At 46.2% G+C, this 17482-nt stretch overlaps 1 protein-coding gene across 12 annotated transcripts in view; it reads right to left on the bottom strand.

The window, feature by feature from the left end:
- The window catches only part of PLA2G6 (phospholipase A2 group VI), an 82667-nt gene that overhangs the window by 37705 nt on the left and 27480 nt on the right, over positions 1–17482 (bottom strand). For all 12 annotated transcript variants that reach the window (XR_007517402.1, XM_049884425.1, XM_049884424.1 and 9 more), the window contains 4 exons: positions 9880–10095; positions 8644–8827; positions 6733–6920; positions 1146–1242 (listed from right to left, as the gene is read on the bottom strand). Coding sequence is in view for 11 of the 12 variants with exons in the window: in XM_049884425.1 (XP_049740382.1) it covers positions 1146–1242; positions 6733–6920; positions 8644–8827; positions 9880–10095 (685 nt within the window). In the remaining variant the exon portion in view is untranslated. The remainder of the gene's footprint in view (positions 1–1145; positions 1243–6732; positions 6921–8643; positions 8828–9879; positions 10096–17482) is intronic.

A 17482-nucleotide genomic window follows, 5' to 3' on the forward strand; every position in this document is an offset into this window, starting at 1 on the left:
AGTGGGCACTCGGGGAGCGGCGTGGTCTGCTGCACCGGGTGGCACCTGGCACTGCCCCCTCCTCCCTGAGAGGCCTTCTGGTATTGGCCTCCGGAAAGCTCTAGCAACAGGAAGAGTCCAGGCGCAGGCCCCAGTCCTAGGGGTGGCCCAAGACCTTGGCTCCCACACCCTCAGCACCCCAGGAACTAGGGACAAAAAGCGGGAGATGCGCCTACTGCTTTAAGGGACTTCCCGGTCCTATTCCTCCCTGCAAGTGTTCCTTTGAGGCCTGTCCCAGAATTGTCCTACTCCCTGTGGCCCTCCCCGGGACCCTGCAAAGGTCTCATCCTTTCCCAGACCCTGCCAACACTACCCCTGCTCCCCCAGCAGTCCCAGAGAGCCTGGCTCAGGAAAAAAGCTGGGGCTTTGGAGCCAGACAAGTCCGAACCCTAACCCCACCCCACCTTGTCCCAGCTGTGTGAGCTTGGACGGTCCCTGAACCCCTCTGCACCTCAGTTTTCCGTTTCTGTGAAAATAAGAATGTGAGTTCCTACCTCACTGGGTGTGGTGACAATGAATGATGGAACCTTCACGAAGAGCCTGACTTGGTATCTCGCTCCTGGCATGAGGAGGTACCTGGCAGAGGTTGATAGGCTCTTGCCTCTGGGCCCACGCATTTAAGGGCAGGGCACGCACCACTTTGAAGCCTCCATCCTTCCAGGGGGATGGAGCGTGGTTTAGAGAAAGACTCCAGAAGAGATGCCCAGCCAGGCTCATGTGGGTGCAACTGGGCCCATCATCATCATCGCCGTCACACCTCCTTTTATTTGTGAGGCATTTGACAATCTGTGAAGAATTTACTCAGGCGCTACCTTGCTGAATTCAGATTTAACCCCCCTCCTCCAGGAAGCCTTCCCTGATGACTCCAGGGGCAGGTGATAGTGCATACACAAGGAAACTGAGGCTCAGAGGGGAAATTGCCACCCAGCCAGTGAGCACAGAGCACATCCCAACTCTCCACAGACTCATCTGCCTGTGGGCCCCCCATGAGGTCAGCCCCCCACAGGCCACCCTCAGAGTCCTCTCAGGAGCCTCCTTCCCGCTGGCAGCTGAAGAACACAGGGCTCTGGGGCCATCCCCCTTCCACGCCCTCAGACTCTGCCCACCTCTGCATTCTTGGCCCAGTGCAGGGGGCTGGCTCCATAGCGAGGGTCTTTGCTGTGGATCTGGTTGCTGTCCATGCCTATGATCATTTCAGCACACCTGAGGGGAGAGGGCAGAGGCAGTGAGGAGGGGCTGGGGTAGGCCTGCTACTGAAAGAAGCCACAGTTCGGGGCTTCCTCACTGGTCAGGGAAATTCCACCTGCAAAGAAAGCTGCAAGGGCACCAACTAACATGCCCACCATGTATGTTGGGACGTACTGTGCCCCTCAAGGCACAGTCAAGCCCCCTCCTCCAGGAAGCCTTCCCTGATGCCGCCAGACAACAATGCTCAGTCTCACTGGTGCTGGCATTAGTCAGGCAGCCTGAGGCCCAGCCCTAGCTCCTCATGGTGACCTGTGCCAAGAAACTGAGCCTCTCTGCAGCATGGGGTCTGCTATGGGTTGAATTCTGTCCCCCAAAAATATGTGTTGTAAATTCTAACCCCTCTACCTGTGGTTATAATCCCATTTGGGAATGGGTTTTCTTTGTTATATTCGGAGACTATATCAGTGTAGGGTGTTTTACGCCAATTTCCTTTGAGACGTAAAAAGAGCAGATTAGGTGTAGAGAAGCAGCAGGGATGGGAGAAGACAGATGCCACACCATGTGACAATCACAAGGGAACCAAGGAACAAGGACTTTCCCCAGGGCCGACAGAGAGAAAGCCTTCCCCTAGAGCTGGCATCCTGAATTTGGACTTCCAGCCCCCTCAGCTGTGAGAGAATAAACTTCTGTTTGTTAAAGTCATCCACGTGTGGTATTTCTGTCATAGCAGCACTAGGTAACTGAGACAGGTTCCTAATAGGACCAGTCAGAGTGCACAGAAGACAACACACTTCGGTGCTTAGATCTGCACCAGGCACACAGCTGACCCCTGCCCCCACCTATTGCTGGTGTTTCATGCGTGGACCTGCATCCTGTAGGAAGTAGTATGGCAGAATGGTTAAGAGTGCAGTTGCTAGAGTCGGCCCTGACGCTTACCAGGTACGTGACCTTGGGCAAGTTACTCAACACCTCTAAGTGTTGGCTTCCTCATCTTTAAAACTGGGATGAAATACATCTGCTTCATTGGGTTATAATGAAATAGCCGTGGCAAGGCTGAGCGTAGTGGCCGGGGCGGCATTTGTTGTTGTCAGTTGCCACTGAGTTGGCTTCAATTCATGACGACTCCAGGCACAACAGAACGGTATGTTGCCCGGTCAGGCACCATCTGCACCATTGTTGGTATGCCTGAGTCCATTGTTGTGGTCGCTGTGTCTTCTGAGTGCCCTCCAACCTAGGGGCTCATCTTCCAGCACTGTCTCAGACAATGCCTGAGTCCACTGTTGTGGTCGCTGTGTCTTCTGAGTGCCTTCCAACCTAGGGGCTCATCTTCCAGCACTGTCTCAGACAATACTCTATCGTGCTCCATAGGTTTTTTGTTGGCTGATTTTCAGAAGTAGATCACCTGGCCTTTCCTCCTACTGTTAGTCTGGAAGCTACACTGAAACCTGTCCCCCAGGGGTGACCTTGCTGGTATGTTAAATGCTGGTGGTGTGGCTTTCAGCATTACAGCAACACGCAAGCCACCGAAGCAGGACACACTGACAGACGGGTGGTGGGAGCAGCACTGTGTTTAACAGCCTTAGCTGGTATGGTTGCCGTTGTTGTTCTCCTTCCCTAGAGCAGGCCTGGGACTTCTGGTCCTCATTTCCCCGCATCCTCGCACCAGTGCCAGGCACACAGCACTTGCGACGCTGAGTTGTGCTGGACTTCCTCCTGGGGCTCTCTGAGACCCCCAGTGTCCACTAATGGAAAGCTAAGGCAGCCATGCTGGTCTCTCCAGGCCCCGCTCGGGTTCGGCTCCCGGGAGCCTTCCCTGAGCCCAGCAGGCTGAGAGCTGCCTTCTCTGAGCATCTGAAGCAGCCCTCACGCATCCTCCATCCACCTCAGCCCCCGCCCCACTGTCCAAGTCATCTGTTTCCCTCCAGGGCTGTGAGCTCCTCAATGGCAGGGACTCCGTAACCCAAGCATCCCAGGCACAGACCTGGCTCTCACTGGTTCTTAGCTGCTTACTTCTGAGTTGAAGTAAACAGCAGAGGGGGCTCCCAGAGCTGTGGTAGAACCACTGGTCAGTAACACTGAACACGCAGCTCTAGGGCACGCTGCTGGTAAAGGACTCTCCCTCCTGGGCCTCTGCAGAGCACGGTAGCAGGAGTACACTCAGGTCTGAGACAACTCACCGTCTCACATTTGACGATGTTCTGTGTAGCCAGACGCCGACCCACAAGGAGGGCCTGGGTGGGGGCAGATTGGGAACGTGGTTGAAGGTGCTTGAGGAGACAGCACACTGGGCAAGGACCAGACTCCTAGATGGTAGAGCTCAAGGTGGCTGGAGCCTAGCACAAGCAGGGTGTTGTGTGATTCTTTGGATAAAGGAGAGCATCATGGCCACTCAGTGTCCATTCAGAGGCTACCTGACTGCTGGGGGTAGGAGACCGTGTTTTCTCCAATGGTTTAGTCAAGTCATCCTAAAAGTTCTAATTCTCTTGATTGTGCTATGGAGAACGTACTTTGTACATGTTATCAGGAAGCACCAGTCCCTGGAGAAGGACATCATACTTGGTAAAGTAGAAGGTCAGCAAAAGAGAGGAAGACCCTAGGCAAGATAGACAGTGGCTGCAGCAATGGGCTCGAACATAACAATGATTGTGAGGGTAGCGGTATGGCAGTGCTGTGTGGGTGATGGAGTTGCTTGAACCATGGCTTGTCCTTCATTCACCTCTGTAAGCCCAGCACTTGCCACAGTGTCCAGGGCTGACTGACTGCTGGGCTCATTCATTCATTCTGGGTATTGTCCCTGCTGGATAATATTTTAAGATATTCATCTCTCTTTTCATCTTTTACTCATTCCCCCACCCAGACCACACCCGTGCACCTCCGTGCATGTGCAAACACATGCGTACACACACACAGACACAGAAAAGCATTTTCCTGAGACCAAGGATTCCCAGGTCTGGGGAGAAGGATAGAAACGAAAGAATTCTCTGTTGTTGTTGGAGGCCATCGGGTTGATTCTGATTCACAGCAACCCCATGTGACAGAGAAGAACTGCCCCATGGGGTTTTCTTGGCGATAATCTTTACCGAAGCAGATGACCAGGTCTTTCTCTGGTACAGCCACTGAGTGAGTCTGAACCGCCAACCTTACTGTTAGCAGCCAAGTGCTTAACCGTTGTGCCACCGGGGTTCCTCAAGAATGTTCTCGCGCTCCCCAAACCAGGGGCATGGCATTTGCCTCCCAGCAGGGCCACCAGTCAGGACAGGAAGGAAGCATCTAGGCAGCCGGGCCCCAGGGCACCTTGCCAAGCACTCCTCCACTTTGAGCTGGGCACAGACGACACAGTGCCCCACTGCCATGAAGGAGCTGTTCAGATCAGGATGGTGGCCTTGGGTGGAAGGGGATCCAGGTCCACTGGTCCCCTCCAAGCCTTGGGGTTGCCTGAGACTCCAGACCTGGAGCGCCAGCTAGGGGAGTGGAAAGGAGGACCCAGGGAGGAATAAGATTGCTTTTCTCCAGTTTGGTAGAGGGAAGCTTGTGGTCAGAAATTACCTCGTATTTCAGAAAAGTATGATTTAAAATCAGGAAACGTGCACATCAGGGTTGTATCCTTTCACCATACTTATTCAATCTGCATGCAGAGCAAATAATCCGAGAAGCTGGATTATACAGAGAAGAATGTGGCATCAGGATTGGGGGAAGACTCACTAACAACCCGCAGTATGCAACTTGGTCAACTGGCATCAATATAGTCCGTAAAGACAATGTTCTACATCCTAACTGGGTAAGTAGCATCTGGGGTCTTAAAAGCTTGTGAGCAGCCATCTAAGATACAACGACTGGTCTCTACTCATCTGGAGCAAAAAAGAAAGACGGAAACCAAAGATGAAAAGAAGAAACTAGTCTACAGAAACAACCAGTCTACACAAACAATGGCTTCACCTACCTGGAGACCAGAAGAATTAGATGGTGCCTGGCTACCACTATCAACCATTCTAATCAGGCACTCAGTAGACGGTTCCAGGTAGAATGGGAGAAAAATGTAGAACAAAACTCAAATTCCTAAAAGAAAAAAAACTCAAATTCCTAAAAGAAGGTCAGACTTATTGGACCAGTAGAGACTAGATGAACCATCAAGATTATCACTCTGGGATACACTTTAAATTGGGAGCTCAAACAACTCCCAGAGGTCACATTTCAGTGAAATGACAGACTGGCCTATAAAATAAATAATCTCACTTGTGAGTACTGTACTCGTCTGAATAATCATCTAAATGAAATCAAATGCTAAACAGTTTCCCTAGATCAAAGATGAGAAGGTAAGGGGGACAGGGAAGCTAGATTAAGGGAAAGAGAACAACCAGAATGGAAGTAACGAGAATGCTGATATATTATGAAAAATGTAACCAACGTCACTTAACAATACATACAGAACTTGTTAAATGAGAACCTAATTTCCTGTGTAAACTTTCACCAAAAACACAATAAAATATTAAACAAAACAAAACAAAAAAAACCCTGCAATATTAAGATGACACAACCTTGCTTGCTGAAAGTGAAGACGACTTGAAACACTTACTGATAAAGATCAGAGACCACAGCCTTCACTACAGATTACACCTCAACATAAAGAAAACAAAAATCCTCACAAATGGACCAATAAGCAACATCATGATAAATGATAAATAACATAAAAAAAAATTTTTTTTTAAGTTGTCAAGAATTTCATTTTACTTGGATCCACAATCAACGCCCATGGAAGCAGCAGCCAAGAAATCAAATAATGTATTGCATTGGACAAATCTTCTGCAAAAGACCTCTTTAAATGGTTAAAAAAGCAAAAATGTCACTTTGAGGACTAAGTTGTGCCTGACCCAAGCCATGGTCTTTTCAATTGCTTCCTATGCACAAAAGAGCTGGGCAATGACTAAGGAAGACTGAAGAAGAATTGACGCCTTTGACTTCTGGTGTTGGTGAAGAATATTGACTATACCACGGACTGCCAGAAGGATGAACAAATCTGTCTTGGAAGAAGTACGGCCAGAATGCTCCTTGGAAGGGAGGATGGCAAGACTTCATCTCATGTACTTTGGATATGTTATCAGGAGGGATCAGTCCCTGGAGAAGGACATCATGGTTAGTAGAGGGTCAGCAAAAAAGAGGAAAACCCTCAACAAGATGGATTGACACAGTGGCTGCAACAATGGGCTCAAGCATAGCAACAATTGTGAGCCTGGCACAGGCCCAGGCAGCGTTTTGTTCTGTTGTACGTAGGGTCACTGTGAGTCCGAACTGACTCGACGACACCTAACAGCAACAACCAGAAAACTGAAACTGTTCTATTTCTTGCAACTGAGATGCACATGCCTACACATTTATCATGCGCTCCTTCTTTGTGCCAGGCCAGCTCCCAATACATAGCAATGAAGCTGGGGGACCTGGAACCTCTGTTCTGACGTGGGGGGTCCCACACTCTGTAAGGGCCCCGCTCACCTCGGGGTGACGACTTACCCCTTCTGGGAGAACTTCATGGCGGTGTGGATGGGGTAGCCGCCAGGCCCCATGACGTTGCATCGGGCATTGCAGAGAAGCAGCACGCGCACCATCTCCTGCTTCCCCATCTGGCAGGCCAGGTGCAGCGGGGTCAGCCCTTGGTTGTTGACGTGGTTCAGGCCGGCCGATGCGCCCTTGCCTAGGAGCTGACAGTGGTACGTGGAGGCGGGCTGGAGCCCACACACAGAGGAGGCCCTGCACATCCCTCCCCTAACACCCACCGTGGCAGTCTCTCTCTGGGACAAATGAGGGAGGGAAGTTGGGCTTCATGAGGACATTGATAAGAACTTAGAGAGCAGCAACAGAGAAAGGAGGCTCTGGAGAAAGACAGGACACTGACTGCACCAGGGTGGGCTGGGGGCTGGTCTGGCATGACTGTGCTTTATCCAAAACATTTCTGCATCAGCACACGAGAACCTTGAAAAGGTGGTTGTATCTAGGGATGGACACTGGGGTCTGGGTGGGAGCGATACTCACAATTCATTGTACAGCCTTCTGTTCTGTTTGAATTTTTTTCTAAGTGAATATATTACTGTCTTTGATTAAAAAATACCAGTATTAAATAAAGAGCTGGAAGGGTTCTGTTTCCTCGCCTTGGGCTGAATGCTGTCTCCCTGAGGCAGACTTGACCACTGGGCACCCTCGTGACCATAGGATCACCTCACAGGTGCTGACGTTGAGGCCTGGGTGCAAGGACCAGTCCCCCTAACTCACAGCTCTGCAGCCCTCCCTGGGTACCGTTCTGGACTTGCTGAACCTCAGGGTCTTCGGCGAGGGAGGAGACAATGACCCCCCCACCCCTCAGAGGGTATTTTGAGAATTAACTAAACTAAAACACACACAGTGCTCAGCACAGTGCCAGGCATGAGGCCAGCCTGGATGAAGGACAGCTAGGGTTGTACGTGGCTCTTGGTCAGGTGTGTGGATACACCCCAGCATCGAGACTGGGATGCATGGGATGCTGTGCTGAGCAGTGGGTGGGCTCTCAGTGCAGGGGCAGCATTCCCTTCCCTGAGAGTGCTAATCACATGATATACATCCACACATTCTGGGATAATGTAGCTCCATTCAGATCCCAAGGCAGAGAGAGGGCTATAACCTTTAGAAGAATCTTCTAATCCTAGGCCATAAAACACCATCCAATACTCTGCCTTTTCCTTTCAACCTAATACATATAAAGTAGGGGCCCTGGTGGTGCAGTAGTTAACAGCTACGGCTGCTAGCCTAAAGGTCAGCAGTTGGAATTCACCAGCCACTCCTTGGAAACCCAGTGGGGCAGTTCTACTCCGTCCTGTAGGGTCGATATGAGATGCAATTGACTAGACAGCAACGGGTATTTATATATATAGTCTTTCCTTAACATCACTTATACTCACCCACACATTTCTATCCCCAGTTCATCCTTCTGCCCAGATAATAAAAAAATTAGCAGAAGGAGAGCCACTGGTGTAAATGCCTAAGGAGCTGGTAGGAGATTTGTTTTGAGTTCCTGTAAAAAGTTAAGCTTGGGTGCCCCTGGACCAGAACCTTCTCTAGGCAGGGGCTGAAATGAATGTGCCCAGCCCAAGGGTCTGGCACACAGTGGGTGCCTGGGAAAAGCTGAACTACATGGATTGACTGGAATTGGGCCTTGAGTTTATTTTGCTGGGCTGATGACTTCCCCAGGGTTGTCAAAGCAAAGTGACCGAGGATGTGTGTCCTCCATAAGTGTGGGGAGGGAGGAACAGAGGAAGACGCTTAGGACTGAAGGACCAAAGGGGGGCAGTGAAAGGCCCGGGGGTGACACCTGAGCCCAGGGGCCCAAAGAGAACCGTCGGCTTAGTGAGGTGTTGCCGGCACAGGGGGTCCTGCCCCTCTATCGCTACTCACCTGCAGCACCTGGGGGTTGTCACCCTGGACAGCGTAGTGGAAGGCGGTCTCTCCGCTTTTGTCGGTGACGTCCATCTGGGCGTGGCAGTACTGCACCAGCTCCACCAGTGTCTCCCCGTCACCCTTGCGGCAGGCCAGGTGCAGGGGTGTGCAGCCTTCCTCATCCTCGGTGCTGTTGGCACAGCTGCAGAGGCCGGGGAGACGAGCAGGTCAGGTGCCAGGTAGGAAGGGGCGCTGAGCCACCCGAGTACAGAAGCGGGGAAGCAGGCTAGGGAGATGGGACATGCATGTGGTGCTCAAGCTGGCACTGAAACTCAGGGTGGATTCGGAATTTATTTGCACTTGATGTGATTTGTATCCGATTTGTTCCTGCATGAGAGATGTGCCCCAGGGCCACACCAGCGTGAAGAGGGCAGCGGGATGACACAGAAAGGGTCACAGAAAGCTGAAACCTCACTAACATCGGGCAAGTCATTTAATCTCTCAGGCCTCCGCTATCCTTATCTAGAAAAAAGAAAAATCATACCTGCCATGTCTGCCCTAGTGAATGGATAGAATTTTCCATTCAAGATTAAGAAGACAACTGTCCACAGAGATTAAATACTTCAAGGTACTGCAAATTGTTAAGTTTAACGAGGATTTCTGAGCTTTGGCCTGGGAGCCGGAACTGAGCTGTTTGGAGCAGAGAAGCAGACGTGTGGTTACCTCAGGGCAAGATGGCCAGCTGGGGCCCTGTGGAAGCACCCAGCTCAGTGCCCTTGTCAGGGGGCACCTGGATGCATCTGTTGACTGAATGAAGGTATGAAAGCAGGTGATCCAGCTTCTAGAAAGGCAACCGGATCTTTGGGAGGAGACACTAAGGATGCGAAGCTCTTTTCAGGCCTCTCTGCTGAGGGAACTTGCACAGGTCACACGGCCCCTCTTCAGACAATGATGCTTCAGGAGGGTGTTGTGAGGATTAAATTTCCCGGTGGGTGTGAAACAGCCTGAACCTGGGTCAGTTCTCAGAAATGTTACATTCCTCCTTCTGACTTTATTCAGCATTCTTATATTTGAACCTGGGGGCCATGCTGCTCCTTTTTAAATCAGACTATCTGGGCAACCTTTGGGTTGACTGAGGGGAACTGAGGCAGGACAGAGAGATTCCCCACAGCTCTACCCATCTGCACATACAGGCTCACACACAGTGTCCAAATGGTCCCGTCCCCTGCCCACCCAGCAAGGTCCCCCGCCCACCTGATGATGCGGCTGTGGCGGAAACACTCCCGGATCCCCAATTCCACCGCCAAGTGGGCCGCCGACCAGCTGGGGTGGTTGCGGATGAGGTCAGTCAGATGCTGCAGGACCTCTACGTTCAGGACCTGGGGCGAGCTCTCGTAGAAGGGCAGCAGCTGGGAAGAGTACTGCTGGAAGTTCACCAGGGCGTCGGCCTCCACCTCCAGCTGGAAGAGCCTGTGGAGCCAGGATGGAGGAGGAAGCGGCAGAAGTGAGGCAGGCAGGACCCTGAAGCCTGGGGCCCAATGAGCAGGCTGCTACCTGCTTCAGGTTGTCCCCCTCCCTCACGTACACATCCATACATACACCTGCATCCTCAGGAGTCTGGACTTCCTTTTGACTTGAAAACGGTTCCTTTCCTTTCTTTTCTTTTTTGTATCATTATGTGGTGCTTTTATATTTCCTCAAAGCCTTACCTTATTCACTAATTGAACTATCACATCTGAGAGCTCCAGCATATGCTTGACCCCTGGCATATGTTGATATGTTGTTGTTGGGTGCCAACAGGTTGTTTTCGACGCTTGCAATCCCACGTGACAGAGTAGAACTGCCCCATAGGGTTTCCAAGACTGTAATCTTTACAGAGAAGGAGCCCTGGTGGCACAGTGGTCAAGTGCTCCGCTGCTAACCCAACTGTCAGTGGTTCAAACCTACCAGCTGCTCCACCGGAGGAAGATGTGGCGGTCTGTCTCTGTAAAGACTACAGCTTCGGAAAGCCTAGGAGGCAGCTCTACTCTGTCCTATAAAGGTCACTATGAGTCAGAATCCACTAGATGGAAATGGGTTTAGGAATCTTTAAGGAAGCAGATCTCCAGGTCTTTCTCCCGTGGAGCCACTGGGTGGGTTTGGACCACCAATCTTTCGATGAGCAGCCAAGCGTACCACCAGCGCCCTTTTTCCCTAGCATACGGTAAGAACTAAAAGAGTGTAGTTCATACTAAACGTCCAACCATAGAATGTGAAACAAACTGCGGTGTATCCATGTGATGGAATTTGATGTAGCTGTTAATATGTTAAAAGAATGGGGAAATGTTTATTTTGTAATATTAAGTTTAAAAAGGATACAAATTATATGTGATTCAGTGTGACCTAAACTGTATCAAAAAAAAAAAAGTGCAGAAAAAGACTGAAAAGAAATACATCAAAATGTGCCTGGCAGCATAATAAATAATTTAAGTGCTCTTCAAATTTAAACCCATCCCTGTAGCTTCTAAATTTTCTACATTGAATCTATATATATTATTTTTTATAATCAGAAGAAAAATATATTATTTTTTATAATCATTTTTAAACGGTTGGATTTGAGTCCAAGTTCTGCATTTACATTGCTGTGTGACCTTGGGGAAAGTCCTTACTTCTCTGAGTCTTGTTTGGAAAGCAAGGCTAATTGCACCTGTCCTTCCTACCCCAGAGAGTTACTGTGAGGGCCAGATGAGATGACAATGTAAGAGCACTTCAAAAACCCTAACACTTGGGACAGTAACAACTAGATGGTTACTTGAAGTTCTGACCAGGGCTTTCAACATACCAGAAGGTTTGTCCTATAACCTTGACAAGGCCAGTAACCAGCCTGAGTAGAAGAGGCAGTGCCCCGAGAGTATTGGTTCAACAGGACTGTCTGCTTCTTCCAGACCAGGAAGTGCAATTGCTCAACAAGTATCTGTTGAATGCTTGACCTGTGCCTGACACTATTCTAAATGGAGGCGTAAATCAGCGGACAAAACAAACAAAATGCCCTGCCCTCTTACAGTCTACGTCCCTGTGGGGGAGATCAACAGAAAGGTGAAAAAACGCAAAATAAGAGAGTACATTAAGTAGACTGAGGTAATAAGTGCTAGAGAAAGAAAAATACAGTAGGGAAGGAGGATTTGGAAAGAAGCCATTTCTCAATCTCCTTGGCTGGTTTTTGTTCACTCGCCAATCTCTTAACATTGGAGTGTTCCACATGAAAAGTTACTCATATGTCAAATATAATGACAATCAAAAACAGACCATCGCTGGATTTAGCATCACTGAGATCATCAGTGACCCTGACAAGAGGTCTTGAGGTGGAATAGAGGGAACAAAAGCCTGATTAGAGTGGGTTTAAGAAAGCACAAGACCATCTAAGATACATCTATTGGTCCCATCCTGTCCAGAGCAAAGGAGAATGAGGAAAACCAAAGACACAAGGAAATATTAGTCCAAAGGATTAATGGACCACATGTACCACAACCTCCACCAGCCTGAGCCCAGAAAACCTAGATGGTTCCCAGCTACCACCACTGATGGCTCTAGTAGGGATCACAAAAGAGGGTCCCGGACAGAATAGGAGAAAAATGTAGAACAAATTAGAAAAAAAAAAAAGACCAGACTTACTGGTCTGACAGAGACTGGAGGAACCCCTGAGACTATGGCCCATGAACACCCTTCTGACCCTAGAACTGAAGACACTCCCAAAGTTTACCCTTCAGCCAAAGATTAGACAGATCTACAAAATGAACAATAGCACATGTGAGGAATGTGCTTCTTAGTCCAATCAAGTATATGAGACCAAATGGGCAGCACCTGCCCAAAAGCGAAGATGAGAAGGCAGGACAGGACAGGAAAACTGGATGAATGGAAACAGGGAATCCAAGTAGAAACAGGGAGAGCGCTGACACATTGCAGAAATTGTAACCAATGTTGCAAAACAATTTGTGTATAAATTTTTGAACTAGAAACTAATTTGCTCTGTAAACTTTCACCTAAAGCACAACTAAAAAAAAAAGAAGTGAGAAATTGGAAACAGCAAGTACAGACAATGTTTCTGAGGAGTTTTGCAGCAGAGAGGAGCAAAGAAAGAGAGTGAAAGTTAATGAGGGAAACTGAATTAGTATTTGAATGCTGAGGAGGATAGTCCAAAAAGAAAATGGGATCTCTTTTAGGACTTCCACTTCCATTAATGGCAAGCCAGTAATGTGAACTGGACCTCCTACTGGAGACAATCAAAAATGCTGTACAAATATAAAAAGCATCTGCTTGAAGGCATCAGATATCTAATAAGACTGTGACAAATCACCAGGCTGGAATTAAGGAATGAGGGAAACTCAAGAAACTGAGCCTAGCATTAGGTATTTTGTTCCCTGAGAGGCTGGAGGGAGCAGTAGCACCGTTAACAGCTTCACGAAGCTCAGGGACAAGAGTTGGAGTCCAGGGGTCTGCCAAGGAGAAAGCTATAAACCCTTAATTTGGGTTGAGACCCAGAAGGACTACACCTTAGGAATAAGTGTGAATGATAAGTAGACAGACTCTCATAGCCACTACAGCTGAACCTCAAATAATTTCAGTTCCAGAAACTAGACAAAAGTTATTCTGACTGTTCCCAGCTACCTGGGAGAAGAAAACACAAATCCTCTCAGGATAAGGAAACATCAAACTAAGTATCAAATTATTTCTACAAGCATTTCTGCAAGAACAGTATCCACCACAGAACCGAAACTAACCAGGCACTAAGGAGATAAGACAACATGAAAGAAAACCAACAGAAACAGATCTCTGGGGGGTGGCTGCATGTACTGAAGTTAACTAACACAGATCTTACAATAACTATGATAATATTCATGAAGCTAAAATAGAAGATTCAGAATTTTGACAGAGAACTTTAGGCTCTTTTTAAAAAAAGGAATTAAATGGAAATTACAGAATTAAAAAAACACAATTGACAAAATTAAGAACTAGATGGCTAGGTATAATAGCAGACTGGATAAAGCTGAAACAAAACAGGAAGAGTAAACAGAAAGATAGGTCAGAAAAGAGTAAAAGTAATAATAATGGTAAAACAAAAGAATGGAAAATACAGGAAAGAAGATACGAGACGTAGGATATATAATGAAAAGATCTAACATACATATAAGTGGACCCTTAGAAGCAGACGAGAAAAAGAATTAGATATAAGCCACATTTGAAATTAATGTCTGGAAACTTTTCCAAATTCATTAAAAACATTATTATGATTTAAGATACCCTATGAATCTCTCCATTCCAACCCCCTAAAAAAAGAGGAGAAACCCACACCTAGGCCCCTTGTGGCTGTTTTGAAACATGGTTGGAAAATTCTTTGGCACTCCTCCCACTGAGTGATGGGAATCTATGTCTCTTTCCCATTTAAGCTGGCTCTGTAACTGCTTTACCAATAGAATATGGTACCCTGGACACCCTTTTAACACAGAGCTGAAGCCACTTCCAAAGTTCACCCTTCAGCCAAAGATTAGACAGGTCTATAAAACAAACAATAACATCAGTGAGAAATGTGCTTTCTTAGTTCAGTCATTTATATGAAACCAAATGGGCAACACCTGCCCAAAAGCAATGACAATAAGGCAGGAAAGGATAGAAATAATGGACAGATGGAAACGGGGAATTGGGGTGTGGAAAGGGAGAATGTTGACACATCGTGGGGACTGCAACCAATGCCACAAAAAAATTTGTGTATAAATTGTTGAGTGAGAAACTAATATGCTCTGTAAAGTTTCACCTAAAGCATTATATATATGTGTGTATGTGTATGTATATATATATATGGTAGAAGTGACACAGTCTCAGTTTCCAGAGTAAGGCCTTAAGACAGTGGAAGCTTCTACTTTCTTTCTCTTGGGACACAGCCACTGTGTCATGGGGAAGCTGAAGCAACCCACAGAGAAGATTTTGGCCCTGGACCCTTGGCCCTGATGAACTCCAGCCATGTGCAGAAGTGGATCCTGCAGTCAAGCCACCCAGCTGATGTCATGTGGAATAGAACTGGGCCCTTCCCACTGAGCTCTGGTCAAACTGCAGATTTGCAGGCTAAATAAATGATTCTTGTTTTAAGCCACTAAATTTTGGAGTCGTTTGATACACGGCAATAACTGATAATGATACATATTGTTCAACACATAATAGTACAGCAATAACTGATGTACGCATCATATAACTGCTGAAAACAAAATGTAAAGAGAAAATATTTGAAAATAGCAGAGGAAAAACAGTTATTTTCAAGGGAGCAATCATTAGACAACTGGCTTCTCAACTGTGGAAGCTAGAGACAATGGAATACCATCCTTATTCCACTGTCTTTTTTTATTAGAGAGAAGAAAATAACTGCCAAGGAGAATTCCAGACCAAAAAACAAAAACTTTAAGAATGAACTTGAAATTTAAAGTTTTCTTTACAAAAACAAACAGACAAAATCAGAGACTGTCATTAGCAGACCTACACAAAAAGAAACATAAATGAATACTTTGGGCAGAAAAGAATGAAGCACCAAGAAAATGGTAAATATGTGGGAGAATCTAAAGGAATATTGATTATGTAATGTCTTGTCGGGTTTAAAACAAAAAATAGAGTAAAAAACCCACAACATGGCATAGAAGCTGGAGGAGGACAAAGAGAGTTAAAAAGTGTCCTAAAACTCTTTTGGCAAGCAAGGTTGTATCATCTGTATACCACAGGTTGTTACTGAGTTTTCCTCCAGTCCTGATGCTGTGTTCTTCTTTGTATAGTCCGACTTCTCGGATTATTTGTTCAGCATACAGACTGAATAAGTAAGGTGAAAGGCTACAACCCTGATGCATACCTTTTCCAATTTTAGACCATGCAGTATCCCCCTGCTCTGTTCAAACAACTGCCTCCTGATCCATGTGCAGGTTCTACATGAGCACAATTTAGTTTTCTGAACTTCCCGTTCTTCGCAACATTATCCATGATCTGTTACGATCCACACAGTCGAATGCCTTCATGTAGTTGATAAAACACAGATAAACATGTTTCTGGTATTCTTTGCTTTCGGAAGAGCCATCTGATACCCACTCACATCTGATAGGAGCAATTATATCCCTCGTTCCACACCGTCTTGTGAAGGAAGGTCAAAGACTACAAACTTCAGCATGGATTACACCTGAATGTGAACAAAAATCTTCACAACTGAACAGATAAACAACATCGTGATAAATGGAGAAAAACTGAAGTTGTCAATGATTTCGTTCTACTTGGATCAACAATCAACATCCATGGAAGCAGCAGTCAAGAAATGAAAGGACATATTGCACTGGGCAAATCTGCTGCAAAAGACCTCTTTACAGTTTTAAAAAGCAAAGAGGTCACTTTTATGACTAAGGTGCATCTGACGCAAGCCACAGTGTTTTTAGTCGTCTCATATGCATGTAAGAGTTGGAAAATAAAAACGGAAAACAGAGGAAAAATTGATGCATTTGAACTGTGGTGATGGCGAACAATATTGACTATACCATGCACTGCCAAAAGAACAAACAAATCAGTTTCAGAAGAAATTAAAGAAAACCTACCGATCTTAAACAATTTTCAGAAAATAGGAGAAAGACAGAATAGTTCTCAGTTCTTTTCATGAGGCCAGCATAAACCCGATACCAAAACCTGACAAGAATATTAAAGAAAAAGAAAGAAAGAAAGAAAAAACTACAGGCCAACATATCTTATAAACATAGATGCCAATGGTCTAAACAAAATATTTGATTTAATCCAGCAATATATAAAAAAGATACGATATGACAAAGGGGGATTTAGTCCAGGAATATATGGCTAGTTTAACATTTGAAAATCAATCAATATAATTCACCACATTAACAGAATAAAGGAGAAACTAACAAACAATTGGATGTAGATGTAGCTCTCAATTGTTTCAGCATAAGCACTTGATAATATACAGGACTCATTCATGAATTAAAAAATAATCAAAAGCAGGGATATAAAGAGGTACTCCTTGCACAGCACACCAATGTTCGTTGCAGCATTACTCACAAGAGCCAAAGGGTAGAAACAATACAAGCATCCATCAACAGATGAATGAATCAACAAAACGTGGCATATATACACAATGGAATATTATCCAGTCATAAAGAGAAATGACATCCTGATACTAAAACATGGATGAACCTTGAAAACAACATGCCGAGTGAAAGAAGCCAGACACAAAAGGACAAAGAGTCTGTGATCCCATTTATATGAAATACTCAAAACAGGCAAAGGCGTAGAGACAGGAAGCAGGCTAGTGGTTACCATGGGCTGGGGAGGGGGCGAATAGGGAGTTATTACGTAAGGGATACAGAGTTTCTGTTTGGGGTGATGAGAAAGCTTTGGAAACAAATAATGATGGTGGTTGCACAACATTGTATGATTCATGCCACTGGATTGGACACTTGAAAATGGTTAAAATGATCAATTTCATGTTGTATGTATTTTACCACAATTTAAAAAAAAAAAAAGGAAACTCTTAGAAAACTAGAAATAAAAAGGTTCTTTTTTCTTAATATAATTTTAAAAACCTAGAGCAAAAACTATACTTAATGGTAAGATGGTGAAGCTTTCCCCTTTGAGATCAGTAATGAGATAATGATGCCTGCCTCAACATTTTACTGGCCATTCTTGCCAGAGGTAAGGCAAGAAAAATCAATAAACAGTATAAGGATCGGAAAGGAAGAATTAAAATTGTCACTATGGACAGATGATAGGATTGTGTTTTTACAAAATCCCAAAAAGGCCTACAGATAAATTATTAGAACTAATAAATGAGTTTAGCAAGGTTGTTGAACAC

The sequence above is a fragment of the Elephas maximus genome, chromosome 4 (genome assembly GCF_024166365.1).
Source record: "Elephas maximus indicus isolate mEleMax1 chromosome 4, mEleMax1 primary haplotype, whole genome shotgun sequence".
NCBI classification, from domain to species: Eukaryota; Metazoa; Chordata; class Mammalia; order Proboscidea; family Elephantidae; genus Elephas; species Elephas maximus.